This window comes from Rhineura floridana, chromosome 2 (genome assembly GCF_030035675.1).
Source record: "Rhineura floridana isolate rRhiFlo1 chromosome 2, rRhiFlo1.hap2, whole genome shotgun sequence".
Classification (NCBI taxonomy): domain Eukaryota; kingdom Metazoa; phylum Chordata; class Lepidosauria; order Squamata; family Rhineuridae; genus Rhineura; species Rhineura floridana.
This window is the reverse complement of record NC_084481.1, coordinates 505,297-533,257: the sequence shown is the minus strand read 5'-3', so window position 1 is coordinate 533,257 and position 27,961 is coordinate 505,297. Positions and strand designations below refer to the sequence as shown.

At 43.0% G+C, this 27,961-nt stretch overlaps 1 protein-coding gene across 2 annotated transcripts in view; it reads left to right on the top strand.

Moving 5' to 3' along the window:
• Positions 1–4,474: 4,474 nt before the first annotated feature.
• PTCHD4 (patched domain containing 4) overlaps positions 4,475–27,961 on the top strand; it is a 63,092-nt gene continuing 39,605 nt past the window's right edge. Inside the window, exon 1 of one of the 2 annotated variants that reach the window (XM_061607523.1) lies at positions 4,475–5,954. In XM_061607523.1, the coding sequence (XP_061463507.1) occupies positions 5,580–5,954 (375 nt within the window). In that variant the 5' untranslated portion in view covers positions 4,475–5,579. Of the gene's footprint in view, positions 6,129–27,961 lie in introns of both variants that reach the window. The other variant, XM_061607522.1, reaches the window with a different exon arrangement.

Sequence of the window (27,961 nt, the reverse complement as noted above, 5' to 3'; positions counted from 1 at the left end):
CTGGTTCTTCATCATATGGTTCCTCCGTGAATGAATCTGTCATCGTGGCATCTCTTTTATAGAGTTCTTCAGTGTATTGCTTCCATCTTCCTTTCATTTCATCTCGGTCATTCAGTGTGTTCCCCTGTTGATTATTCAACATCCCTACTCTTGGTTTAAATTTCCCTTTCATTTCTCTAATCTTTTGGAACAGGGCTCTTGTTCTACCCTTTTTGTTGTCCTCTTCTATTTCTATACAGTAACTATTGTAATAGTTCTCTTTGTCCCTACGTACTAGTTGCTGTATTGTTGCATTTAGGGTTCTGACTGAGTTTCTATCTCCTTTTGCTTTTGCTTTCCTTCTCTCTTTAACCATTTGAAGAGTTTCTTCAGTCATCCATTGAGCTCTTTCTCACTTTTTAACTAGAGGTGTTGTCTTTTTGCATTCTTCCCTGTTAACGTCTCTGACTTCATTCCATAGTTCTTCTGGTTCTCTGTCAACTAAGTTTAAAGCCTCAAACCTGTTCCTTATTTGATCTTTATACGCAGAGCTTGGAAGATTACTTTTAAAAAGTAATAAATTACAGTTACAGTTGCATGGCCCAAAAAAGTAGTAATTACCGTTACAGTTACAATTGCTCTGAAAGTAACTGATTGCTTTATTTGCCCTCTAAAGTAATCACTACAATTACATTTCAGTTACTTTAAAAAATGCCTACAAGGTGCTGGCCTTGGCTGCTGCACATCTAAGTAGCCTAAAACAACATTAAACATAAACACACACACACAGACGTAGTAGAATAATATTTTTTATTCATAAGATAGCAATGGTGGTGTCTCCGCTGGTAAGGGTGGTGGGGAGGGAGGCTGAGGCCACTACTCAGATCTTTGCATGTCAAACCAAGTGCAACCCCCCCACTCAGCCAGCCAGCATAATCTCTCTCACTTAGCCACCTCCCAGACCCTGCCCTGCCACCAACTAAGGGACACTCACTCAAGCAAACATTTTCCCCTGAGATGCAAACAAGTTAAAATACTGCAAATGCAGCACAGTAGCCAGAGAGGGTGGTGGAGGCCACTTTGTGTGCCAAGTGCAAACACAGTATTCTCTCTCTCTCTCTCTCTCTCTCTCTCTCTCTCTCTCTCTCTCTCTCTCTCTCTCTCTCTCTCTCTCTCACACACACACACACACACACACACACACACACACACACACACACACACACACACACACACACACACATCACCTTTCACCTCCACAGTTCTTTATCTCCATTCTGCTGCTGCCTCCTTCTCCTCCTTTATCCATGTTCTTGACCTCCGTATCCCTTTTCCCTCTACTCCATTCTTCACCACCACTATCCATTTTTTTAAATAATTGTTTTCTCCACTCCACCCCGTCTCACTCTCCGCTTCCTCCCCATCCACAGAGCATGAGGAAAGAGCGACACTGCACATAAGCCTAGTTTGAGGCACATGATTTTCATCCACAAATCAGAGGAGCAGAAGACTTCCCCTGCTGCCCCCCTACCCGCAAGTAATGCCCAAAAGGAATTCTGGAAATGTTACAATTACTCCACAAAAGTAGTAAAATTACTCCTAGTTCTTTTGCAATCAAAATGTAAAGGAATTACCCACTAGTTACTCAAAAAAGTAATGAATTACAAGTAATTTGTTACTTGTAACTAGTTACTTCCAAGCTCTGTTTATATGCTTCTGGGATGTTATTTAAATTGTATTTTGGCATTATGATTGCTTTGTTGGTATTCTTTAGCTTTAGTCTGATTTTCGATACGACCAGTTCATGATCTGTACCGCGGTCTGCTCCTGGTCTTGTTTTTGCAGAAAGTATGGAACTTCTCCACCTTCTGCTACCAATTATATAATCAATTTGATTCCTATATTGACCATATGGTGATGTCCACGTGTATAGTCGTCTTTTCAATTGTTCAAAAAATGTGTTCGCAAGAAACAAATTATTGGCTTCACAGAATTCAATAAGTCTAATGGACTGAATGGACTGAAGGCGCAGGTTCGTAGCTTGGGGGTTCTCCTAGAACCATCTCTGTCACTTGAGGCTCAGGTGCCTTCTACCAACTTTGGTTGGTGGCCCAACTATGCCCCTATCTGGACAGGGATAACCTGGCTTCAGTTGGCCATGCTCTGGTAACCTCCAAATTAGATTGCTGCAATACACTGTACGTGGGGCTGCCTTTGAAGACGGTTCGGAAACTGCAGCTTGCGCAAAATGCAGTAGCCAGATTGGTAACAGGGACTAGACGGTCCGAACATATAAAACTGATTCTGGCCCGCTTGCATTGGCTGCCTGTATGTTTCCGAGCTCAGTTCAAGGTGCTGGTTTTGACCTATAAGGCCTTACACGGCTTGAGACCACAATACCTGATGGAACGCCTCTCCCGATACGAACCCACCCGTACACTATGTTCAAGATCAAAGGCCCTCCTATTGATGACATCTTTATGGTCTGGACAAAGGAAGCTCGGAGGGTGGCAACAAGGGAGAGGGCCTTCCCAGTGGTGGCCCCCAAATTGTGGAATGATTTTATTGACAAGGTGCGCCTGGCGCCAACACTGTTATCTTTTCGGCACCAGGTCAAGACTTTCCTCTTCTCCCAGGCATTTTAGCATGTGTTTTAAATTGTTTTTATATTGTTTTAAATTTTAAAATTGTGTTTTAAATTGTTTTTAAAATATGTGTTTTAAATTGTATATTTGTTTTAATGTTTTTGATTGCTGTGAACTGCCCAGAGAACTTCGGCTATGGGGCGGTATACAAGTGCAATAAATAAATAAAAAATAAAATAAATGTATTCTGTAGTGTTAAGTACCATCACAGCACCACCCTTATCTGCAGGCTTGATGACAACATTCCTTCTCATCTGAAGGTTCCTTAGGGCCATTCTTTCTTTTTTTGAAAGGTTGTCATGATTGGAGTTGGTGTGTGGTTGTTAATGACTCTGTTTATTGATAAGAGAAAAGTATCTAGGACTGGATTCCTATTAATGTTTGGTGTCCAAGTTTTAAGTGGCAGAAACTGCTGCAGAGGATCTCTGTTGTAGAGTTCTCTGTTGTTCTTAGTGTCATCATAAAAAAAATTCAGCCAATCTGCATCTCCTTTCAAATGCTTTGATGTCACATTTCATTTGTGCCGCATTGTTCTCTCTACGTGTCGGACAGAAGTTGAGGCCTTTGGATAGAAGACTAATTTCATTAGGTGACATTTTGTCTGCAGTGAGATTTTATTGTTGTGGAGTGATTTATGTAAGTTATGTCAGGTTATCTTGTTATACATGTGGAAGTTTTTGGAGTAAAACTTTTGAATCTCCTGTTTTTCTTTTTCTTGTGGTTAGCTTTTGCTCTTGTAGCAGAGCGAAATATTTCTTTATAAATAGAACCCTGTGTCATTAAATTGGATGGAATAAAGGGAAGATGATATCTTAGAATATCCCTTTTGAGTTTTTGGTAGCATGGACATTGATAAAAGTTGTTTGTTCTGTTTTGTTTTGTGGAGCTCCAGTTCACAAAGGTATTCCCATGGCCTCTGAAACAAATATACATATAAATTCATTCATTTGTTGGTTTGTTTTATTTAAAAAAAACATTTAGCTGTTTTTCCAGCTCTGAGCTGAAATTGGGTGGAAAATTCTAAACGATGAACATAACAGAAAAACAGCACAAGTAAAAATAAAGTCACAGACCAAATGAAAGGTGTATTTTGTACCCTTTCTGGAGTGCTAATACTGTGGAGGAATTATGGTTGGTTCAGTCCACATCCTCACGGACTTGATGTAAAAAGTATCTGAACCTCTGTAAGCTTTCCCCTAGAGATGGAAATCCAAGTAGATCCTGTGAAGAAGACTGAAGCTGGTATGGGGACAATAATAATAAGTTCAAGGTTCTAGATTTGGGGTACAAAGCCCTATACAGCTTGGGACCAGGATACCTGAAAGACCGTCTTACCCCTTAGATACCCAGTCGATCACTATGCTCTGCAGGTGAGGGCCTCCTGCAGATACCATCTTATCAGGAGGTCCGTTCTGCACAATATAGGAAACGGTCCTTTAGTGTAGTGCACCTACCCTGTGGAATTCCCTCCCTTTGAATATTAGACAGGCGCCATCTCTGTTATTTTTTCGGTGCCTTTTGAAGACTTTCCTCTTTCAACAAGCCTTATGAGACCTTATCCCTGTCTGTGTTGGAATTGCTTTGTAGTATGTTTTTGCCCTTTAAAAAAAATGTCTTGAAAGCATTTTAAAAATGTTTTTAAAGATGTTTTGTTTTAATGTATTTTATAGTTTGTTTTTATGTTGTTTTAAAGTGATTTTAGTGTTTTTGTTTGCCGCCCTGGGCTCCTGCTGGAAGGGCAGGATATAAATCAAATAATAAATAAATAAGAAAAGTGGTTCTTTTTAAGATACCGGAGCCCCAGACTATAAAAGGCTTTATAGGTAAACGCCAGCGCCTGGAATTGAACGCGGAAGCATCCCGAACAAAACTGGCCGAGTACGATCGCGCTGTTCGGAGACATGCGGCAACATTTTGCACTCGCATGAAGTGACCATCAAGGGCAGCCCCACCTAGAACGCATAACCATACTCAAGCCCGGAGGTTAGGAAAGCATGGAGCAGCGTTGCAAGATTCTCCCTATTTGTTTCCATATCCTCTATGCGTCTTAACACTACTGGAAGGTATTTCAGTTCCTTACGGACTGCATCCCACCAATTTATCTACCCCCCCCATTTCCTGCGGGGCCTGGAGAGAAAGGAAGGGAAGACGGCGACGCGGTGGTGCCCGGACCCGCTCTGAACTCGAGCTGCAGCAGCAGAGCCAGGCAGCACCAGCAGCTGCAGCTCGGCGGCGGCAGGCACTGCGCGTCTGGCAATGAGCAGCAGCCTCCGGCACTCTGGGTCGCAGCCCTTCCAGCCCTCAGCAAGACAGAGGGGCAAGGCCCAGGGACGCTTCTTCGATGGGGCTCCCCAAGCAACCCCCCTCCCGCCACCGCACACTCGTTCAGCCGAAGGACTCCCCTCCGGGTCACCAAGGGAGTCCCGCGGCCTCTGAAACGAAAGCTAGCCAGGCAGGGGCCCCTCGCCCCCTCCCCGCATGTTTTGTTCACCCTCATCGTAATCGCTGAAGACGTCTGACGCCAGCGAAGCCCTGCTGCAACCCCGCAGATCCGCCTTGGGACGCCTTCGCCCAGCCACAACAGGGGGGAGGACGGGGAGGGTGCTGCTGCTGCAGAAGCCCGGTTCTGTTAAGGATGCTTGAGGTGGTGAAGTGGGGCTGAGGAGATCGGGGGGGGATCCAGGGTAGCGAGGTCGAGAAGAGCGGGAGGGAAGCCCAAGGGAAGCCCCCTCCTATTTATCCCCTCCTCCCCCCGCAGGCATGCAAAGAGATCGTTGAGCCATATTTAGCCGTCCTGCTGCCACTTGCTGCAGTGTTTTGAAGGAGTAGCAGAGGGAGAGGGAGACCCGCCGAGAGGGGGAGAGGCAGGCCTGGGCAAGGAGCTCCCCATGTCACGTGTGCTTTCGAATAAGACGGCCGGGAGCATCTGCAAGCTAGCGCCGTTGCAAGAGGAGGATGCTGCGGCAGGTGATCCACACAGGGCTCCAGTCGTTCTGCCACAAGCTGGGCTTGTTCGTCAGCAGGCACCCGGTATTTTTTCTCACTGTGCCCGCAGTTTTGACCATCATCTTCGGCTTCAGCGTTCTCAACCGTTTCCACCCTGAAACTGACCTGGAGATCCTAGTGGCCCCGAGTCATAGCCTGGCCAAGATCGAGAGGAGCTTAGCCAACAGCCTTTTCCCCCTCGATCGCTCCAAAAGCCAGCTCTATTCGGACTTGCACACCCCAGGAAGGTATGGCAGGGTGATCTTCCTCTCCAAGCCAGGAGACAATATTTTGCATCAGGCTGAAGGACTGCTGCAGATCCACCAAGCTGTGCTGGAAATGAAGGTGAACCACAAAGGCTATAATTATACTTTTTCCCATCTGTGTGTGTTGAGAAATCAGGATAAGAAATGCGTGCTGGATGATATAATTTCAGTGCTAGAGGATCTGAGGCAGGCTGCCCTCTCCAATAAGACAACAGCCAGGGTGCAAGTGAGCTATCCCAACACTAAATTAAAGGTATGCTCTTAACTGCATGCTTTTGCCAATTAAAGAGGCAGCAGTTCATTTCTTGTCCTAAACAGCAAAGGGAAGCATTGTTGTCATTTTTATTGTAGTTTTAAAAATAAGGCACACAATGACATATTTCAGTTTGGGAATACTGGTGGGGGGGAGGTGAGAGATGTGGAGGGGGGATTGGGAGGGGGAAATGGTCTAGTTTGTAAATCAACTGAAAATCTCTGTAAACCTCTGTAATACTTTTTGTGCAGAGATTAATCTATCACAGGAGCTGTGTATCAGAATCTTAGATACTATCTACAAAGTATCATTTTGTATATCCATCATAAACTCTCTTTGGTATGAAAACATACCTTTAATATGGTCCAGGAAAGGCTTCCCTCAAGTTCATTTTAGGGAGCCTATACTGTGATGTGCTAATGACAGAAATATTGTCATGATTCTAGGAATTGTATTCATCAGCTGCCTGCCTAAGGACTGAGTGGCAAGTTCAGTGTCAGACAGACTGGTCTTGCCATTAGTAAATGATCCAGAGTATTGGATTGCACCATCAAGACAATTCTTGAGTAAAAGCAAATGGTGGGAGGTTGAAACTTCCTGCCCAGCTAACCCTAACATTTCACATCCCAAGGCAAGCAAATATTTCTTGTCTGAATCTTTAAAAAGTGACCACTGACTCAACAATTTTTCACTCCTAGAAATTTTATTTTAGGAATTTCAGGTAAAAGCTAAACCTTTTATTATCAATGATATCAGTGGATGTCGAACGGCAGCCTTAGTTAGGTTGTTTGAAAATAACTGCATATCTTATTGTTATCTATATCAGGAGACCTGAACCCAAACATGCACTTGGGGCCTGTATCTTCTTTTGCTGCTGATTATTATTATTTTACCATAAATATGTGTGGTTATAGTGCCTCTGTTGTGACCTACATTCATTCAGGCTGCAAGTCAATAGTGGGTCCTCCTGATCAACCAACTGAAGACCAAAAATCTACCTGCAAGTTATAAATATGAGCACAATCCAGCAAAAGCTACTCATGTCTAAATCTTATTGAGATCAATAGAACATGTTAATCACAATCCTATGCACACTGAACTGGTAGTTAAGCCCCACAGTGGGACTTACTTCCAAGTAAACATGCACAGTATTGTGCTGCATGCTTCATCCCACTGTTGTCAGGACTTTGCCAGGACTAACTTTTGCTGAATTGTGCCCTACATGTTTCTTTCAGCTATTCAATAAATAAATGTAGGATTAATGATGTTCTACATGGGAAATTATCTCCATATGAGAAAATGCCCATATACCATTAATGCCTTTAGTGATGTAGGAAAAACACTCATGGCACACTTCAAATACCACAATGGTCATGCATTTTCTTTCCTAGAAATTATTTCCTTTGTGTAGGAAAATATAACATATGAAGTGGCCTTTTTCAGATTTCCAAAACTGAGGATTCTAGCACATTTTATGTTTATTTCTGATTTATATACATGATTCATCTTTGCTGGGCAGGAAAATATTAACTTTAAAAATGAACAGCCAAACAAATAAACTTGATTCCCTGCCTTTAATGGACATTTCTGGTTGTTCAAAAACACCTAATAGGCAGTGCTGTGACTTTTCACATCCTGGGCAGCTTCTAAGTTTATGATGAGGCCGTCCCTATACATGGCAGGTTATACTTGGTGTTCTTGACTGGGTGGAAATATGCTCATCTGGACGTGGGAGAGTTTTATTGGTTCCATTGTCATAGCTATATCATCATATCCTAGTGAGGTTTAGACTTGCAGCTCATTCTGTCCTCCACGGGGAGTGGAGAGGCTTATTAAAATGGTCTGGCCCCAGAGGTTGATGGAATCCAGATTCCTGAGTATTACCTCAGGGTATTTTTTTGGCTGGCATGGTGGGTGCTCCTGTCCTGTTAAAGTACTAGTTTCTCTCTGGAATATGGAACCATGTGCATTAACTTCACAATTTCTTGTAACATCTCTGTGTACATAAGGAATGAAATCTTTAGGTCCATGTCCATGGACTTTATCATGCCCATATTTATCATACCCGTGATAAATTAACGCGGGTTGCCTGCTCAGTTGGCTTTTCTGCTCAGTTGATCCTCCTAGTTGTACAGAACAGTGGAACTCATGAGAAGGAGCGTCTGCTACACTGTCTTTGGTTGCACTTCTGCTTGTAGCATGTTTCCCTGCAGCAAGGGGGACAGAGCCAGTTGATAAAAGGCTTGGCCTGTGCTCCTCATCTATGGCTGGAGACACACTTGCGGTTGTACTGGTTGCAACGTGTGTCCACATCTGTTTTCTGAAATGATGGGGCAAACAACATTAGTCAAACTACACGGCTTTTTACTCCAAATTCTGGGAAATTGGAGATTGAGTGCATTTTCCCTTGAACTCAGCTTCACATAGACTTCAAAACTGATTGGTCATCAACCCCATTTCAACTCCAAGATATGTCCATAGAAGCATAGAATAGTAGAATTGGAAGGGGCCTACAAGGCCATCGAGTCCAACCCCCTGCTCAATGCAGGAATCAAAATCAAAGCATTCCCAACAGATGGCTGTCCAGCTGCCTCTTGAATGCCTCCAGTGTTGGAGAGCCCACTACCTCTTTAGGTCATAGGTTCCATTGTCGTATGGCTCTAACAGTTAGGACGTTTTTCCTGATGTCCAGCCGAAATCTGGCTTCCTGTAACTTGAGCGCATTATTCCGTGTCCTACACTCTGAGATGATTGAGAAGAGATCTCGGCCCTCCTCTGTGTGGCAACCTTTCATGTACTTGAAGAGTGCTATCATATCTCCCCATAGTCTTCTCTTCTCCAGGCTAAGCATGCCCAGTTCTTTCAGTCTCTCCTCATAGGGCTTTGTTTCCAGTCCCCTGATCATCTTTGTTGCCCTCTTCTGAACCTGTTCCAGTTTGTCTGCATCCTTCTTGAAGTGCAGAGACCAGAACTGGATGCAACACTCAAGGTGAGGCCTAACCAATGCTGAATAGAGGGGAACTAATGCTTCATGCTATTTGGAAACTGTACTTCTGTTAATGAAGCCTAAAATAGCATTTTACTTTTTTGCAGCCACATCACACTGTTGGCTTATATTCAGCTTGTGATTAACCGCGATTCCAAGGTCCTTCTCACATGTCGTATTGCTGAGCCAAGTATTCCCCATCTTATAACTGTGTGTTTGGTTTCTTTTTCCTAAGTGCAGAACTTTGCAATTATCCCTGTTGAATTTCATTCTGTTGTTTTCAGCCCAATGCTCTAGCCTATCAAGGTCCCTTTGAATTTTGTTTCTGTCTTCCACAGTATTAGCTATGCCCCCAATTTTGTATCATCTGCAAATTTGATAAGCATTCACAGGGTCCTCCTTTTTGCCCTTTTTGAAGATAGGGACAACATTAGCTCTCCTCCAGTCATTCAACACTTCACCAGTCCTCCATGATTTCGTAAAGATAACAGACAGTGGTTCCAACAGTTCTTCAGTCAGTTCCTTCAATACTCTAGGATGCAGTTCATTGAGCCCAGGATATTTGAACTCATTCAAAGAGATTAGGTATTCTTTGATCATTTGTCTATCAGTCTCAAGCCGCAATCCTGCCCCTTCAACTTCACGTTTCCCAGGAGGGTCATAGACGCTCTTTTGGGAGAAGATTGAGCCAAAGTAGGAATTGAGCACCTCTGCTTTTTCTTTTTCATCTCTTATAATTTTGTCATCCTCATTGAGTAGCTGTACCACTGTTTCTTTTCTCTGTTTTTTTTTTACTATGGTTGTACCTGAAGAAAGCTTTTTTGTTGCTTTTGGTATCTCTCGCTAACCTCAGCTCATTCTCAGCTTTAGCCTTTCTGACACCATCCCTGCAATTCCGTGATACCTCCCTGTACTCTTGCTTTGTGGTCTGGCCTTCCTTCCACTTCCTGTATGTGTCCTTTTTTTTGTTTTCAGGTAATCTCTAAGCTTTCTGTGAAGCCACATTGACTTCTTCTTCTGTCTTCCCCCTTTTTCCTTGACAGAATTGTTTGCCATTCTGCCTTTAGAATTTCCTCTTTTAGAAACTCCCACCCATCTTGGACTCCTTTTCTCATTAGGGTCACTTGCCATGGAACCTAACTTACCATTGTTCTGAGTTTATTAAAATCTCCTTTCCTGAAGTCCAGCATGCTACAGCCGATCTTCTCCTCTTCAGGGCGATCCCGCACTCCAGCTGATCGCACTGGAAGAGGGGGAGATCAGCTGTAGCGCGCTGCAGCTCATCTCCTCCTGGGGATGATCAGACTCCTGTGCTCCAGTTGATAGCGCCCAAGGAGGGGAAGATCAGCTGTAGCGTGTTACAGTTGATCTTCTCCTCCTCTGGCGTGATCAGCGGGTGAGGTTCCAGACCCCTGTGTTGCAGCTGATCTGCTTTTCGGCAGTTTTCGCTTTTCGGCAGGGGTCCGGAACCTAACCTGCCGTATGAGTGGAGCCTTGCTGTAATCTCCCATTTTTGATAGAACTCTTACATTCACTAATTTTCATTTTTGGTTTTACAAGGGCATTTACATTGCCAGAAGCAAGTAGGCTAGATTAAATGTTCCCTACCCAGACTCCCTAAGCAGGTGAGAAGGAATGATCCCATCACTTCAGCTGGACCTGGAAACACACTCATTTAGCTAAGATTTCTATCTTAATTTCCAATCAGATATTTTTTTTTGTTTGAGTGATATGTTCCAAAGCATCTGTGGTTGATGCTTAATGTGTCGTGCTTCATGACATGACTGGGGCCCGCCCCATGACATCACTTGAGCGCACCCCATGATATCACTTGGGCCCACCCCCTTGACATCACTAAGGCCCACCCCTGAAATCTCAGGGTTTGGGATGTTTCTGACCAGGCAACCCAGACCAGTGAGCCTGACATTGATCCCTGGGAAAATTCTGGAATAGATTATAAAGCAGTCAATCTCTAAGCATGTTATTTATTTATTTATTTATTTTCATTTCTAGACCGCCCATAGCTAATAGCTCTCTGGGCAGTGTACAAAACGAGATTAAGATACAATATAGAATAAAATCAATAACAAAGAGGAACACATTAAACTAAAACATTAAACATAAAACATTAAAATGCCTGGGAGTATAGCCAGGTCTTAACCTGGCGCCTAAAAGAAAGAACCGTAGGCGCCAGGCGTATTTCCTCCGGTAAGCTGTTCCACAATTTGGGGGCCACCACAGAAAAGGCCCTAGATCTAGTAACAGTCCTCCGGGCATCCTGGTGAGTTGGTACCCGGAGGAGGGCCTTAGATACTGAACAAAGTGAACGGGTAGGTTCATAGCGGGAGAGGCGTTCCACAAGGTATTGTTCAAAGCAATGCAGTGATTACTAGAAGCCAACATGGATTTATCAAGAACAAATCCTGCCAGGCTGATCTTACCTTATTTTTTTTTATCGGGTGACCTCCCTAGTAGACTGTGGGAATGCTGTGGACATAATATATCTCGACTTCAGTAAAGATTTTGACAAAGTGCCCCATGATATTCTGATTAGCCAGCTAGCTAAATGGATGGATGGAACAACTATGGATCGAACAACTATGAGGTAGATCCACAGTTGGCTACAGAATTGTACTCAAAGAGTGCTTATCAATAGTTTCATCTCAAACTGGGGGAAGGTAATGAGTGGGATACCACATGGCCTGGGCCCAGTGCTCTTCCACATTTTTATTAATGACAAGGATGAGGAGGTGCAGAGAATGCTTATCAAATTTACAGATGATACAAAATTGGGAGGGATAGCTAATACCTTGGAAGACAAACAAAATTCAAAGGGACCTTGATAGGCTGGAACATTGGGCTGAAAACAACAGAATGAAATTTAACAGGGATAAGTGCAAAGTTCTATACCAAGGAAAAAGAAACCAAATACACCATTATAAGATGGGAGATACTTGGCTCAGCAATACTACATGGGGGAAGGAACTTGGGGTTGTTGTTGATCACAAGCTGAATATGAGCCAACAGTGTGATGTGGCTGCAAAAAAGGCAAATGTTATTTTATGCTGCATTAACAGAGGTATAGTTTGCAGATTGTGTGACGTATTGGTTCCCCTCTATTCAGCACTGGTTAGGCGTCATCCTGAGTACTGTGTTGAATTCTGGACACCACACTTTAAGAGGGATGCAGACAAACTGGAACGGGTTCAGAGGAGGGCAACAAGGATAATCGGGACTAGAAACAAAGCCCTATGAAGAGAGATGGAAACAATTGGCCATGTTTAGCCTTGAGAAAACTGAGGGGAGATATGATAGCACTCTTCAACTACTTGAAAGGTTGTCACACAGAGGAGGGCCAGGATCTCTTCTTGATCATTCTAGAGTGCAGGACATGGAATAATGGGCTCAACTTATAGGAAGCCAGATTTCAACTGAACATCAGGAAAAACGTCTTAACTGTTAAAGTGGTACAACAATGGAACCAATTACCTAGGGAGGTGGTGGGTTCTCCAACACTGGAGACTTTCAAGAGGCAGCTACACAGCCACATGTCAGATATGTTTTATCTTGGATTCCTGTATTGAGCAGGGGGTTGGACTAGATGGCTTTATAGGCCCCTACCAACTCTATGATTCTATTATTCTGTGATATAATTTTTTTTTAAATCAAAAAGAAACCTTAGGCAAAGAAAATTGCCACATTTGTAGTCTTTGTAGTATTGCTTTCCCAGTTTTAAACTGCAGTAACCTATGATGTGAGGAGGAAAAGAGCAACTCCCTTTGAAATAGAAGTGGTGTTGCAAATAAACCGGGGAAATGGTTAGCATATAAATTAAGAAAAGAATGACAAAAAAATCTTATTTTAAAGATACAAGAAGGAGATGAGATGTTGACAGACAATGTAAAAATCCAAAGGGTTTTTCATCAATATTATTCAACTTTGTACAAGTGTCAGGAAATTCCATCTGAAAAAATAGAAGAGTATATATTTAAACAGAATTTGCCTAAAATTACAGATTTTCAGAGACAAGCTATTAATGGTCCTATTATGTCAAGAGAAATATCTGAAGCTATAAGTAAAATTAAATTAGGAAAGGCGCCAGGACCGGATGGACTATCAGCAGTGTATTACAAATGTTTGGAGGAGGAACTCTTATTACCTTTACAGTATACAATGAATTCTATTTTGCAAGAGGGGAAGATACCGGACAGTTGGAAAAATGCCAATATAACATTAATACCTAAAGAGGAGCAGGACCTAACCAAAACAAAAAAATATCGGCCGATATCTTTATTGAATAATGACTATAAAATTTTTACAACGATTTTGGCAGAAAGAATGAAAATAATATTGCAACAATTTATTCAGGAAGATCAAGCGGGGTTTCTACCTAAAAGACAATTACGTGACAATGTCAGGAATGTTTTGAATGTGTTGGAATACTTAGAACAACGAAATGATAAACAAGCAGCTTTGATCTTTTTAGATGCTGAGAAAGCATTTGACAATTTGAATTGGAAATTTTTGTTTAAGGTCTTGGAGCAAATGGATTTTGGAGATAATTTTATAAAATGGATTAGATCTATTTATACATCTCAGAAGGCACAGATAATTGTTAATGGGGAGTTAACGGACTCATGTGAAATACAAAAGGGTACAAGACAGGGATGTCCATTATCTCCTCTTTTATTTATCTTGGTCTTGGAAGTGCTGCTTAGAGATATAAGGCAAGATAAAAGGATCTCGGGAATAAAGATAAAAAAAGAGGAATACAAATTGAGAGCATTTGCTGATGATTTGATAATCGTATTAGAAAACCCTTTGGAAGGAATTAATGTATTGATGGACAAATTAAAAGAATTTGGACCGTTAGCAGGATTTAAGATCAACAATCAAAAAACAAAGATGTTGGTGAAAAAATTATCTTCAAGGGAACAAAAAGAGTTGATGGACAAGACAGATTTTAAAATAGAGGAAAAGTTGAAATATTTAGGTATTATTATGACAAATAAAAATTCAAAGTTGTTTCATAACAATTATGAAAAACTATGGACAGAGATTAAGAAAGAGTTGTTAAGATGGGATAAATTACAATTGTCATTAATGGGCAGAATATCCGTGATAAAAATGAATGTATTGCTGAGAATGATGTTTTTGTTTCAAACAATACCTGTAATATCCTCTGATTTACCTTTTAAACAATGGCAAAAAGATATTTCTAAATTTGTTTGGCAGGGAAAAAAACCAAGAGTTAAACTTAAATTACTACAAGACGCCAAAGAAAGAGGAGGACTGGCATTACCGAATTTGAGACTTTATTATGCTGCCTGTTGTTTAGTCTGGATAAAGGAATGGATTTTATTGAGGAATAAAAGGCTATTGGATTTGGAGGGCCATAATCTGAAGTGGGGATGGCATGGATATCTATGGTATGATAAAGTAAAAGTTTAAAATGTGGATTTTAATAATCATTTTATAAGACGTCCTCTGTTGAAAATATAGAATAGATATAAACCAAGGTTTTACTCGAAAATACCACTATGTGTCTCAAGTCAAGAAGCATTTTATAGAAGAGAAATGGCTGGAAAAGAGAAATGGTTAACTTATCAAGAACTATTAGAAGATGTACATGGAGAATATATAATGAAAGAGAGAGAACAACTGATAAAGGAAGCATATAGTTCTCAATGGTTTGCCTATTTACAATTGTTAGAGAGATATAAAATGGATAAGAAAATGTATGGGTTTGAAATAAGTAAATCTGATTTTGAAATAGGTTTGTGTACAAATGATGAAAATATAATTGCGAAAATGTATAAACTCTTGCTGAAAATGGATATGGAAGAAGAACAAGTAAAAGAGTGTATGGTAAAGTGGGCAAAAAACTTTGGTTATAATATACAAATGGATCAATGGGAAAATATGTGGAAAAAAGGCTTGAGATTTACATTATGCTATAATCTTAAAGAAAATTTCTATAAAATGATGTATCGTTGGTACATGACTCCAGAAAAGTTGTCAAAAATGTATAGTAATGTTTCTAATGTTTGTTGGAAATGTAAACAACAAGAAGGATCATTTTATCATATGTGGTGGTTGTGTAAACAGGCAAAATTATTTTGGGCACAGATAGGTAGGATGATGCAAAAAATTCTAAAGATAAATATACAGTCAAAACCAGATTTTTTTATTGGGTTTTATGGATAAACAAATAGAAAAGAAATATGGAAGAATAATATTATATATGATTACGGCAGCAAGATTATTATATGCACAAAAGTGGAAAATGGAATCAACACCAACAACAGAAGAATGGCTATTGAAATTAATGGACTTAGTAGAGATGGATAAATTGACATGTTTACTTAGAGAAAAATTGACAGATACATTTCTTAAGGAATGGAAGCCTCTCTTAGACTTTTTGTTGAAAGATAAAAATGAAATGATGATAATGGGATTTGACGATTAATTAAGATAGACTATGGAGAAAAGTGATTTTGTATGTATTAAGGGACAGGTTTGATATATATTATATATTTATAGCTGATCTGTGACAAGTCAGAAGTCAAAAATTTTTATTTTTATTTTTATTGTGTTATGTTTTTGATTTTGTTGTTTGTTTTATGAAAATTTGAATAAAAAATTATTGTAAAAAAAAATGAAATAGAAGTGGTGAAAATTCAAAGTGATCAGGCAAAAAAAGGTGAAGCCCTTAAGAAATTACAGTTCTCTGAACAGGGTCAAAGCAAGCCCCCCCCCCACACACACTTGAAGTCAAGAAAAACCTTTAAGCTCTCACTAAGGCTCCTGTAACCTTTTAGCAGATCTGATTAGCTCTTTTAGCAGCACCACTCTTTGCAGCTCCGTTCTGCTGGTTATTCAAGTAGCACTGGTCCCCTACATCTACATGAAAGATAAGACCAGGGCAGCATGCAAGGACTCTCTCTATATTGGGTGCAAACATCCCGTGAGCAGGCCTTTGTAAATCCAAAGAAAGTGCACAGAAACTTTAGTGCTGGAACCAAAATGGACAAAAACAAAAACAAAAACACAACCACCCAATGCTGTGGTAATATAACATGGGAGAACCTTGTGCTAACAAGATGCTTTGGGACATTTGTACAGGATAATCCATGTTCTCCCCCTGCTTCCCCCACTTTTCCATCTTTGTCGCTAGAGGCCCAGATGACCTCAGTGACCAGGAGTGCCTTTTACCAGCTTTGGCTGATAAGACAGCTGTGGCCGTTTCTGGACCAGGATAGCCTGACCACTGTTGTCCAAGCACTGGTAACCTTCAGGCTGGATTATTGTAATGCGCTCTATGTGGGGCTGCCCTTGAGGATGGTCTGGAAGCTGCAGCTGGTGCAAAATGCGGTGGTGAGACTGCTGACTGGAGCAGGGTATTGCCAACATGTCACCCCACTGCTGAAGGAACTGCACTGGCTGCCCATTTGCTACTGGGCCAAGTTCAAGGTTCTAGTTTTGATGTAAAAAGCCCTATACAGCTTGGGCCCAGGATACCTGAAAGACCGACTTATCCCTTATATACCCAGTTGATCACTGTGCTCTGCAGGTGGGGGCCTTCTGCAGGTACCATCTTATCAGGAGCTCTGTTCTGCACAACATAGGAAATGGACCGTTAGTGTGGCAGCGCCTACCCTATGGAACTCCCTAAATGTAAATGTATTGCCTTCAAGTCAATTCCGACTTATGGAGACCCTATGAATAGGGTTTTCATGAGGCTGAGAGGCAGTGACTGGCCCAAGGTCACCCAGTGAGCTTCATGGCTAGGTGGGGGTTTGAACCCTGGTCTCTCAGGTCATAGTCCAACACCTTAACCACTACACCACACTGGCTCCCTCCCCTTAAATATTAGACAGGTGCCATCTCTGTTATCTTTTCGGCGCCTATTGAAGACTTTCCTCTTTCAACAAGCCTTTTAAGTTGAGACCTTATCCCAGTCTGCTTCTGTGTTGGAATTGCTTTTTAATATGTTTTAAACCTCTTTTTTAAAAAAACAATATGTTTTTAAACCTTTTTTTAAGATCTCTTCAAAGCTTTTAAAAATGTTTTTAAAGTTGTTTTGTTTTAATGTATGATAAAGTCTGTTTTTATGATGTTTTAAAGTGTTTTTAGTGTTTTTGTTTGCCGCCCTGGGCTCCTGCTGGGAGGAAGGGCGGGACATAAATCAAATAATAAATAAATAAAGAATAAATACTTTTTTTGTCTCTCCTGAATCTTCCAATGTTCAACTTCATTGGATGCCCATGAGTTCTAGTGTTATGAGAGAGGGAGAAAATCTTTTCTACTTACTTTCTCCATGGCATGCATAATTTTAAACACTTCTGTCATGTTACCTCCAGCTTGCCTTTTCTCTAAGCTAAAGAGCTCCAAATGCTGCAGTCTCTCCTCATAGGGGACTCACTCCAGCCTTTAGATCATTTGGTCATCCTTTCCTGAACCTTTTCCAACTCTGCAGTATCCTTTTTGAGATGAGGCGACAACAAAATAAAAATGGTGTGTGTGAGTTTGTGCATGCAGGCACAGATGCGTAAATGTGCATTGACCATGCCTATCACTCTTGAATAGGGTTGCCAGGTGTCCAGTTTTCACCCAGAGTCTCCAGACTTTTGGGATTCTCTCTGGGTGAGTCACCTTAATCTCCAGACTCTCAGCTTTCATTTTAAAGAAAATTAAATTTCTAGGTGGTCTGATTCTTGAGATATACACCAAAACGTCAGGCCGCCCCTGCAACGTCCATTAAACGAGCTTGTAGCTGGCTGCTCCAACCCCGCCCTTTCAGGTTTGTAGCCAATAAGTGTTGGCCTCCAGGCAGTACCAAGGCCACCTTGCAAGGCCTGAAAACTGTTGTTTCATAAATTGAGTAAGTATATAGTTTTCAGTCTTTTTCTCTCTTGTGCGCATAAGTCAAACAAGTTTAAATTTTCCTGGGCTGTTGAAGAGGGCAGGGTTTTGAAAACCTTCCCAATATGAAGCTTTAATCCAATATTCACTTTTCTGGGAGTAAATCTGCAATGCTAATCCCACATACCCAGAGTAAACCCCATTGAATTTGATAGGACTTACTTTTGAGTAGACATGGTTAGGATTGTGCTGTAAGTTAATGGCATTTTTGAGTGAATATAGCAAAGAATTGTCTTTGTGCTGTAAATCTATCACTCCCCCTCCAATCCTATTTTTAAAAGCAATTAGGCAGGGCTTACATAGGTATCACTGCTTTTATTATGTGGGAAACTAATTCTGATTTAAAAAAAAATGTTCTACAATAACCAACTGGTTTTGATAATAGACTACTATATGGGATGTATGAATTTTTACATATCCAGTGTGTGTGTGTATATATATTATTACATTTGTATACTGCCCCATAGCCGAAGCTCTCTGGGTGGTTTACAACAATTAAAATATAAAAACAAATATGCAAATTTAAAAGCACATATTTAAAGCCAATTAAAACACATGCTAAAATGCCTGGGAGAAGAGGAAAGTCTTGACCTGGCGCCGAAAAGATAACAGTGCTGGCACCAGGCGCACCTCGTCAGGGAGATCATTCCATAATTTCCATAATTTTTCCATTATATATGGAGTCTTCCCAACAACCCTGTGAGGTAGGACTGGTGATTGGAAACCAAGGCAGCTCACAACAAGAAATAAATCCCTGTAAAATCCAATAACCATAAAAAGAACTATAAACAGCTGCAAAGCAGCTTAAAGTGGCATGATTCTGAATTTTGGGATGGGTGAGTGAAATTTCTTATAACTTGAAACTGCAGTTCTGTGCACGCTTCCATGTTTGAGTAAGCCACATTGAATACATTGGGACTTCTGAGTAAACAAATATAGGATTGCGCTACAAATATCTTTGTTGTGTAAATAATAGGTTGTGTAAATAATAAACATCTTTGATAGTCATGCTTATATATATATATTCTTCATTTAAAGCACATGACGTCCCAAAGAATCTGGGAAGTGTAGCTCCCCCCTCACAGTTATAGATCCCACCACCTTTAACAAACTACAGTTCTCATGATTCTGTGGTGTGATTCATGTGCTTCAAATGTATGTTGAATGTGGTTTAAAGAATGGTGTGGATCTGCTCTAGGTTTGACATGCATTCATTAGTGAATTGAAAAGAACAATGTTAAAATATACTTTTTAAACAGGGGAAGGGCTGTAGCTCATTGGTAGGGCATATGCTTTGTATGCAGAGGTCCAAAATTCAATTTCTGGAAAAGTCTATTGCCTGGAATCCTGGAGAGCCAATGCTAGTCCATGTCATCATTACCGAACTAGATGGTACCAAATGGCCTGAGTCGGTATAAGGCAGATTCCTTTGTTCCTAAAAATAGAGAGAGACCCAAGGGCCACAGTGACTCCAAAATTTATTTATGTATTTCATTTACAACATTTATATACTGCTTTATTGAAAAACCACAATTGATCTACGCACATGCTTCAGAAACCACAAACTGGCAATCTTAACAAAAAAAGTGGAGCAACCACTTGCAAAACATTTCCACATTGAGGGTCACTGCCTGTTGGACTTTTCTGTTGATCCAGCAGCATTGACTAAAAGGGAGAACTTTTGGATATACTCTCTGGACACATTGGCACCACATGGCCTGAACCTGGAGGACAGTACCAGCATTACTTAGCTTGTGCAAAGGAAGCCCCTCTGAGCATTCCATCCTCAACGCTCTATAACTGCCACCCTATATGAGCCTGCCCGGGTCCTGAGATCTTCAGGAGAGGCCTTTCTCTCAGTCCCAATGCCCTCACAAGCACGATTGGTGGGGACGCGAGAGAGGGCCTTTTTGGTGGCTGCCCCTAGGCTTTGGAATTCCCTTCCTAAGGAGGCAAGGATGGCCGCCTCTTTATTGTCCTTCCGTCGGCAGGCAAAGACTTTTTTATTCCAACAGGCTTTTAGAATAAAAGGTGGTTAGGACAGTTCGTTGAGAGGTTGCTGCATTGCCTATTGCTTAATTGCACTGTTTTAATTTGTTTTATTTATTTTAAGTGGATGTTAAATGGTTTAATCTTGCTAATGGTTTAATCTTATTTTAATGTAGAATTCTGAATGTTTTAATCATATGTATTTATGCTGTTGTAAGCCGCCCTGAGTTCCATTAGAAAAAGGGCGGGGTATAAATAAAGATAATAAATAAAATAAATATAAAATAAATAACAGCATTTGTATGTTAGCAGCTAATGAAGGCGGAAGCCGAAACGTTTTGGTAATACAGTAAAAACCTCTGTTTCGTTAATCACAATTATGTGCATATATTTTTAGGTGATCCTTATAGGGATCCAGAGCAAGCTTGGGTGAAGTTCTGTTTGTTGCTTTCAAAACTCTCTCTCTCTCTCTCTCTCTCTTTTCACTAATAGGCAAAAAACCTTGTGGTTTAAGAACGTACCTATAGCCCACAGATATTTCTATGAAACTTTAAAAAGCAGGGAAATTGGGCAGCTATAGTGAATGCACCAGGGGAGCAGGAGACCTGACGTCCTTTTTGAGATATTGGACTGCCCTACAAATTTGTCAAAATGCAAACACCATTTGGATTGGTCTTTCATAGTCCAATCCACTTCCTGTGTAGCTTGGAAGAATTTGGTAACATGTGCCTCTGAGCATATGGTGAGTGGTGGCAACACCTGCCATCTCCAAAGAATTATATTTTTGTATGTATGTTGGTGTTCTTCTTACTATGCTTCTTTCCTGTGTTACTACTGTTTCTACAGAGAATCTAAACTAGAAAAGTTTAGTTCCCTCATTATTCATCCTAGAAATCTGTGTCAAATTTATTTTTATTATTTTCAAAGCCTTTTTATTGGTCAGTGTCATATGATGGTGAAGACAGCATTTTTTTGTGTTTCAAATTGGAGGTTATGTTCTATTTCTATTTTGGGTGCATTAACAGTGGAATCTGAAACTGCAGTTTGATGTAAAATCAGACTGATTCCAATATGTTGCTACTTCAGCAATGACTCTTAGCTGCTGGAAAAAAGAGGATGCATGTTTTCAGCCTGCTATGTTTAAACCACTTCATTTAAGGCAAGGTGTTGTTTTATGTGCCTTCAAGTTGATTACAACTTATGGCGACCCTATGAATCAGGGCAATAACAGTTAAAGACAGGTATTTAAAAACATTCAAAATAATAAAACAATGAGTTAAAAACAGATAAAAAACACAGTAACTTCTACATGCTTGGGTAGGCTTGCCTAAACAGAAGGAATAGAAAGGGAGGTGGTGTCGCTCTCTATGTTAAAAATACATATCCCTGTGCAGGAATACAGGAGGATGAGCTGGGTAGCTCCATCTACATAGTAGATAGGATGGTATTATACATCCCTGCATTTAAACAGTATATTCGAAATAAACAATGGTAGCACAGTGATTATAAAGACGAAGAAACAGAACTTGAGTTACTTCAATTCTGTCATTCTATGTGACCACTTGGAGTTTTTATTTGTGTTTAAAATTTAAAACAGTGAAACAGAGTGCGAACTGCGAGGTGTAATATTTTTGTTTGGTAAGTGCAAATTTCTTTTCTGGCCATTATTGTTATTCATTTCATTTCATGATTATTACTGAAAATAATTTTGTCGTATAGAGGGGGTGTTAAAAAATGATCCGCTCCGGGTGTCAAATGCACTAGGTACGCCACTGGTGTGGACACATACACACAAATAGACACAAGCAGATTTAAATCCACATTAAACTTCAATGTGGATGAGCCCAAAGATGACACAATAGTATCACTATGTGCCAGAGCTTGGAAAAGTTACTTTTTTGAACTAGAACTCCCATCAGCCCAATCCAGTGCCCATGCTGGCTGGGGTTGATGGGAGTTGTAGTTCAAAAAAGTAACTTTTCCAAGCTCTGCTATGTGCTGAATTCTGCCACTGTTTTGCTGGTTTTCTTCCGTTGGAGATAGCTAACTGTGAGCCCTTAAGTATGCTGTTCATCTGGTAGGAAAAGACTTTTGATTCCTGACTCATATTATTGTTTCTTAAAATGAATCTTCTGTAGCACTTGAGAAAACGACCTACCTGTTATATGAGAGAGAGCAAGCTTAGAAATCTTAAGAGTTGAAAACAATGGGTGGTATTAAACGCTAGTTGTACTCAGGATAAACCCATTGATATTAATAGACATGACTAACTTAGATTCATTAATTTTATTGGGACTACTCTGAGCAGAACTTAGTTGAACACAACCCAGTATCTTGTTTGTTTGTTTAAACGGTTTATTTGTGTCCTCATTTAACTTGGTTAAAGTAATCTGATTGCTTTAATCTTTTCATCCAAGCTACTGCTCCAGTGCATGTTGATGTTCCAACGTAGTTGAATGGGTCAAGATTGGGAGCTGACTACTCCATAATACTTTAGAGCCCTACTGATCTTAACTCCATAGGTAGTGGCAGCTACTATGGATGTCTTTAGATATGGACAGTTTGGGAGCATCTAGTCATTGCTATTCTGCTTTAAGCTGCAAGTAGAGGAACAATTCTGCTTCCAGATTTCTGGAATCCAAATAACATCCAGATATCCAGTCTCCCTTTCCCTAGCCCCAAATGTTATGGGGAGGGATGATTTTCATCAGGTCGATGGTGTGAGGGAACGGTTAAATCCTCCATCCCGTGAGCCCAATAATGATTCTCTATCTGAGCTGTAATTTAAAAGAAAGATAAAGAAATAAACTAATATAAAGTCAATGCTTTTTGGAAAGGGAAGGGTTAAAGTGACGGTTGATTCCTAGAGAGGAGAATCAGAGAGAAGCATCTGGCTATAGCAATCTATAAAGACCATGACCCGCCAGAAGAGTGTTGGAATATGCTATTTATATCTGTGGAAATTGCACAAGCGCTCCATTGTGTTTAAAAAGTTGGATTTTCTGAGTTCTGAAAAATGGAAGCTGAACAGGGAAAACATGGGAGAAGCATGTTTTGGTCATGATGTGATGCAGATGCCCCATAAAAAGTGAGTGAACAAAGTGTCGCTATTCTGTAGTACATGCCCAGTGTACTATTGAATATATCAGCCTATATCACTATTTTTAGGTAGGTTTGGTTCTTGCAGTGGTAAGGCTGGGACAACCAGACATGCATTTGATTTGACTTACCTAGTGATCACCTGCAGTGCCAGCATAAGGAGGGGGCTGAGGACCTTCTCCCCTGCGCTGTTTTCCTAATCAAGCTTCTCCCAAGGCTTCTGCTTGCATGAAGATGGAGAAAAGACACTGTAGCCTAAAGAAATTTCAAGGCTAGCTTCTGTGGCACTGTTATTGCTCTTTGTTGGCTAGCTCACTCACTACATCTGCATGCTTTAGCTCAGAAAAACCATCTAACCTAGAGGACTGAGGTACAATAATAATAATAAAATAATAAAATTTTATTTCTAGGCCGCCTATCTGGCCGAATTAACGGCCACTCTAGGCGGCGTACATAGACTAAAATATAACATAGAGTAAAATATAACATATAATACTAAACAAAACCCCAGTAGTCTATAGACATCCCGAGCAGCAGATTCACGCACACATACACACACACGGTCTCTGGCCCCTTCAGCAGTTGCTGCTTTTGCAGCTGGAGAGAGACAGGGCCCCACCCTTCCAGGCCAGGTGGAAATCAGCCAGAAATGCAGGGAGCAGGTCTTGCAGAAACTCACACAGGTAGATGGTCTCTGGCCCCTTCAGCAGCTGCTGCTTTTGTAGCTGGAGAGAGACAGGGCCCCGCCCTTCCAGGCCAGGTGGAAATCAGCCAGAAATGCAGGGAGCAGGTCTTGCAGAAACTCACACAGGTAGATGGTCTCTGGCCCCTTCAGCAGTTGCTGCTTTTGTAGCTGGAGAGAGACAGGGCCCCGCCCTTCCAGGCCAGGTGGAAATCAGCCAGAAATGCAGGGAGCAGGTCTTGCAGAAACTCACACAGGTAGATGGTCTCTGGCCCCTTCAGCAGTTGCTGCTTTTGTAGCTGGAGAGAGACAGGGCCCCTCCCTTCCAGGCCAGGTGGAAATCAGCCAGAAATGCAGGGAGCAGGTCTTGCAGAAACTCACACAGGTAGATGGTCTCTGGCCCCTTCAGCAGTTGCTGCTTTTGTAGCTGGAGAGAGACAGGGCCCCGCCCTTCCAGGCCAGGTGGAAATCAGCCAGAAATGCAGGGAGCAGGTCTTGCAGAAACTCATACAGGTAGATGGTCTCTGGCCCCTTCAGCAGCTGCTGCTTTTGTAGCTGGAGAGAGACAGGGCCCCACCCTTCCAGGCCAGGTGGAAATCAGCCAGAAATGCAGGGAGCAGGTCTTGCAGAAACTCACACAGGTAGATGGTCTCTGGCCCCTTCAGCAGTTGCTGCTTTTGTAGCTGGAGAGAGACAGGGCCCCGCCCTTCCAGGCCAGGTGGAAATCAGCCAGAAATGCAGGGAGCAGGTCTTGCAGAAACTCACACAGGTAGATGGTCTCTGGCCCCTTCAGCAGTTGCTGCTTTTGTAGCTGGAGAGAGACAGGGCCCCACCCTTCCAGGCCAGGTGGAAATCAGCCAGAAATGCAGGGAGCAGGTCTTGCAGAAACTCACACAGGTAGATGGTCTCTGGCCCCTTCAGCAGTTGCTGCTTTTGTAGCTGGAGAGAGACAGGGCCCCGCCCTTCCAGGCCAGGTGGAAATCAGCCAGAAATGCAGGGAGCAGGTCTTGCAGAAACTCACACAGGTAGATGGTCTCTGGCCCCTTCAGCAGTTGCTGCTTTTGTAGCTGGAGAGAGACAGGGCCCCGCCCTTCCAGGCCAGGTGGAAATCAGCCAGAAATGCAGGGAGCAGGTCTTGCAGAAACTCACACAGGTAGATGGTCTCTGGCCCCTTCAGCAGTTGCTGCTTTTGTAGCTGGAGAGAGACAGGGCCCCGCCCTTCCAGGCCAGGTGGAAATCAGCCAGAAATGCAGGGAGCAGGTCTTGCAGAAACTCACACAGGTAGATGGTCTCTGGCCCCTTCAGCAGTTGCTGCTTTTGTAGCTGGAGAGAGACAGGGCCCCACCCCTCCAGGCCAGGTGGAAGTCAGCCAGAAATGCAGGGAGCAGGTCTTGCAGAAACTCACACAGGTAGATGGTCTCTGGCCCCTTCAGCAGTTGCTGCTTTTGTAGCTGGAGAGGGACAGGGCCCCACCCCTCCAGGCCAGGTGGAAATTAGCCAGAAATACAGGGAGCAGGTCTTGCAGAAACTCACACAGGTAGATGGTCTCTGGCCCCTTCAGCAGTTGCTGCTTTTGTAGCTGGAGAGAGACAGGGCCCCGCCCTTCCAGACCAGGTGGAAATCAGCCAGAAATGCAGGGAGCAGGTCTTGCAGAAACTCACACAGGTAGATGGTCTCTGGCCCCTTCAGCAGTTGCTGCTTTTGTAGCTGGAGAGAGACAGGGCCCCGCCCTTCCAGGCCAGGTGGAAATCAGCCAGAAATGCAGGGAGCAGGTCTTGCAGAAACTCACACAGGTAGATGGTCTCTGGCCCCTTCAGCAGTTGCTGCTTTTGTAGCTGGAGAGGAACAGGGCCCCACCCCTCCAGGCCAGGTGGAAATTAGCCAGAAATACAGGGAGCAGGTCTTGCAGAAACTCACACAGGTAGATGGTCTCTGGCCCCTTCAGCAGTTGCTGCTTTTGTAGCTGGAGAGAGACAGGGCCCCGCCCTTCCAGGCCAGGTGGAAATCAGCCAGAAATGCAGGGAGCAGGTCTTGCAGAAACTCACACAGGTAGATGGTCTCTGGCCCCTTCAGCAGTTGCTGCTTTTGTAGCTGGAGAGAGACAGGGCCCCGCCCTTCCAGGCCAGGTGGAAATCAGCCAGAAATGCAGGGAGCAGGTCTTGCAGAAACTCACACAGGTAGATGGTCTCTGGCCCCTTCAGCAGCTGCTGCTTTTGTAGCTGGAGAGAGACAGGGCCCCGCCCTTCCAGGCCAGGTGGAAATCAGCCAGAAATGCAGGGAGCAGGTCTTGCAGAAACTCACACAGGTAGATGGTCTCTGGCCCCTTCAGCAGCTGCTGCTTTTGTAGCTGGAGAGAGACAGGGCCCCGCCCTTCCAGGCCAGGTGGAAATCAGCCAGAAATGCAGGGAGCAGGTCTTGCAGAAACTCACACAGGTAGATGGTCTCTGGCCCCTTCAGCAGCTGCTGCTTTTGTAGCTGGAGAGAGACAGGGCCCCGCCCTTCCAGGCCAGGTGGAAATCAGCCAGAAATGCAGGGAGCAGGTCTTGCAGAAACTCACACCGGTAGATGGTCTCTGGCCCCTTCAGTAGTTGCTGCTTTTGTAGCTGGAGAGAGACAGGGCCCCGCCCTTCCAGGCCAGGTGGAAATCAGCCAGAAATGCAGGGAGCAGGTCTTGCAGAAACTCACACAGGTAGATGGTCTCTGGCCCCTTCAGCAGTTGCTGCTTTTGTAGCTGGAGAGAGACAGGGCCCCGCCCTTCCAGGCCAGGTGGAAATCAGCCAGAAATGCAGGGAGCAGGTCTTGCAGAAACTCACACAGGTAGATGGTCTCTGGCCCCTTCAGCAGTTGCTGCTTTTGTAGCTGGAGAGAGACAGGGCCCCGCCCTTCCAGGCCAGGTGGAAATCAGCCAGAAATGCAGGGAGCAGGTCTTGCAGAAACTCACACAGGTAGATGGTCTCTGGCCCCTTCAGCAGTTGCTGCTTTTGTAGCTGGAGAGAGACAGGGCCCCGCCCTTCCAGGCCAGGTGGAAATCAGCCAGAAATGCAGGGAGCAGGTCTTGCAGAAACTCACACAGGTAGATGGTCTCTGGCCCCTTCAGCAGTTGCTGCTTTTGTAGCTGGAGAGAGACAGGGCCCCGCCCTTCCAGGCCAGGTGGAAATCAGCCAGAAATGCAGGGAGCAGGTCTTGCAGAAACTCACACAGGTAGATGGTCTCTGGCCCCTTCAGCAGCTGCTGCTTTTGTAGCTGGAGAGAGACAGGGCCCCGCCCTTCCAGGCCAGGTGGAAATCAGCCAGAAATGCAGGGAGCAGGTCTTGCAGAAACTCACACAGGTAGATGGTCTCTGGCCCCTTCAGCAGCTGCTGCTTTTGTAGCTGGAGAGAGACAGGGCCCCGCCCTTCCAGGCCAGGTGGAAATCAGCCAGAAATGCAGGTAGCAGGTCTTGCAGAAACTCACACAGGTAGATGGTCTCTGGCCCCTTCAGCAGCTGCTGCTTTTGTAGCTGGAGAGAGACAGGGCCCCGCCCTTCCAGGCCAGGTGGAAATCAGCCAGAAATGCAGGGAGCAGGTCTTGCAGAAACTCACACAGGTAGATGGTCTCTGGCCCCTTCAGCAGTTGCTGCTTTTGCAGCTGGAGAGAGACAGGGCCCCGCCCTTCCAGGCCAGGTGGAAATCAGCCAGAAATGCAGGGAGCAGGTCTTGCAGAAACTCACACAGGTAGATGGTCTCTGGCTCCTTCAGCAGTTGCTGCTTTTGCAGCTGGAGAGAGACAGGGCCCCGCCCTTCCAGGCCAGGTGGAAATCAGCCAGAAATGCAGGGAGCAGGTCTTGCAGAAACTCACACAGGTATAAACTCTGCTCTTATTGAGTTCAGCTCTTGGCTGCTGCATATTACAGTAAAAAATAAACTCTTCTTTAAATTTATGTGCTGCTGTTTCCTCTGTTTTTAAAATAGTTTTCAGTTGGTTTTTATTGCATTTTGTACATTGCTTTGAGATATGAGTGTGGACGGCAATAAATAATAGAGCTCTCCCTCCCTCCTCTCCATGCCCCGGCATTTTCAATATACGGCAAGCTTGGGAACAAATGTTTCAGGTTTTCCAGAAACATTTTCTGCCCATACAAAGGATCAGTTTTATAAGCAACTAAAAAGGACT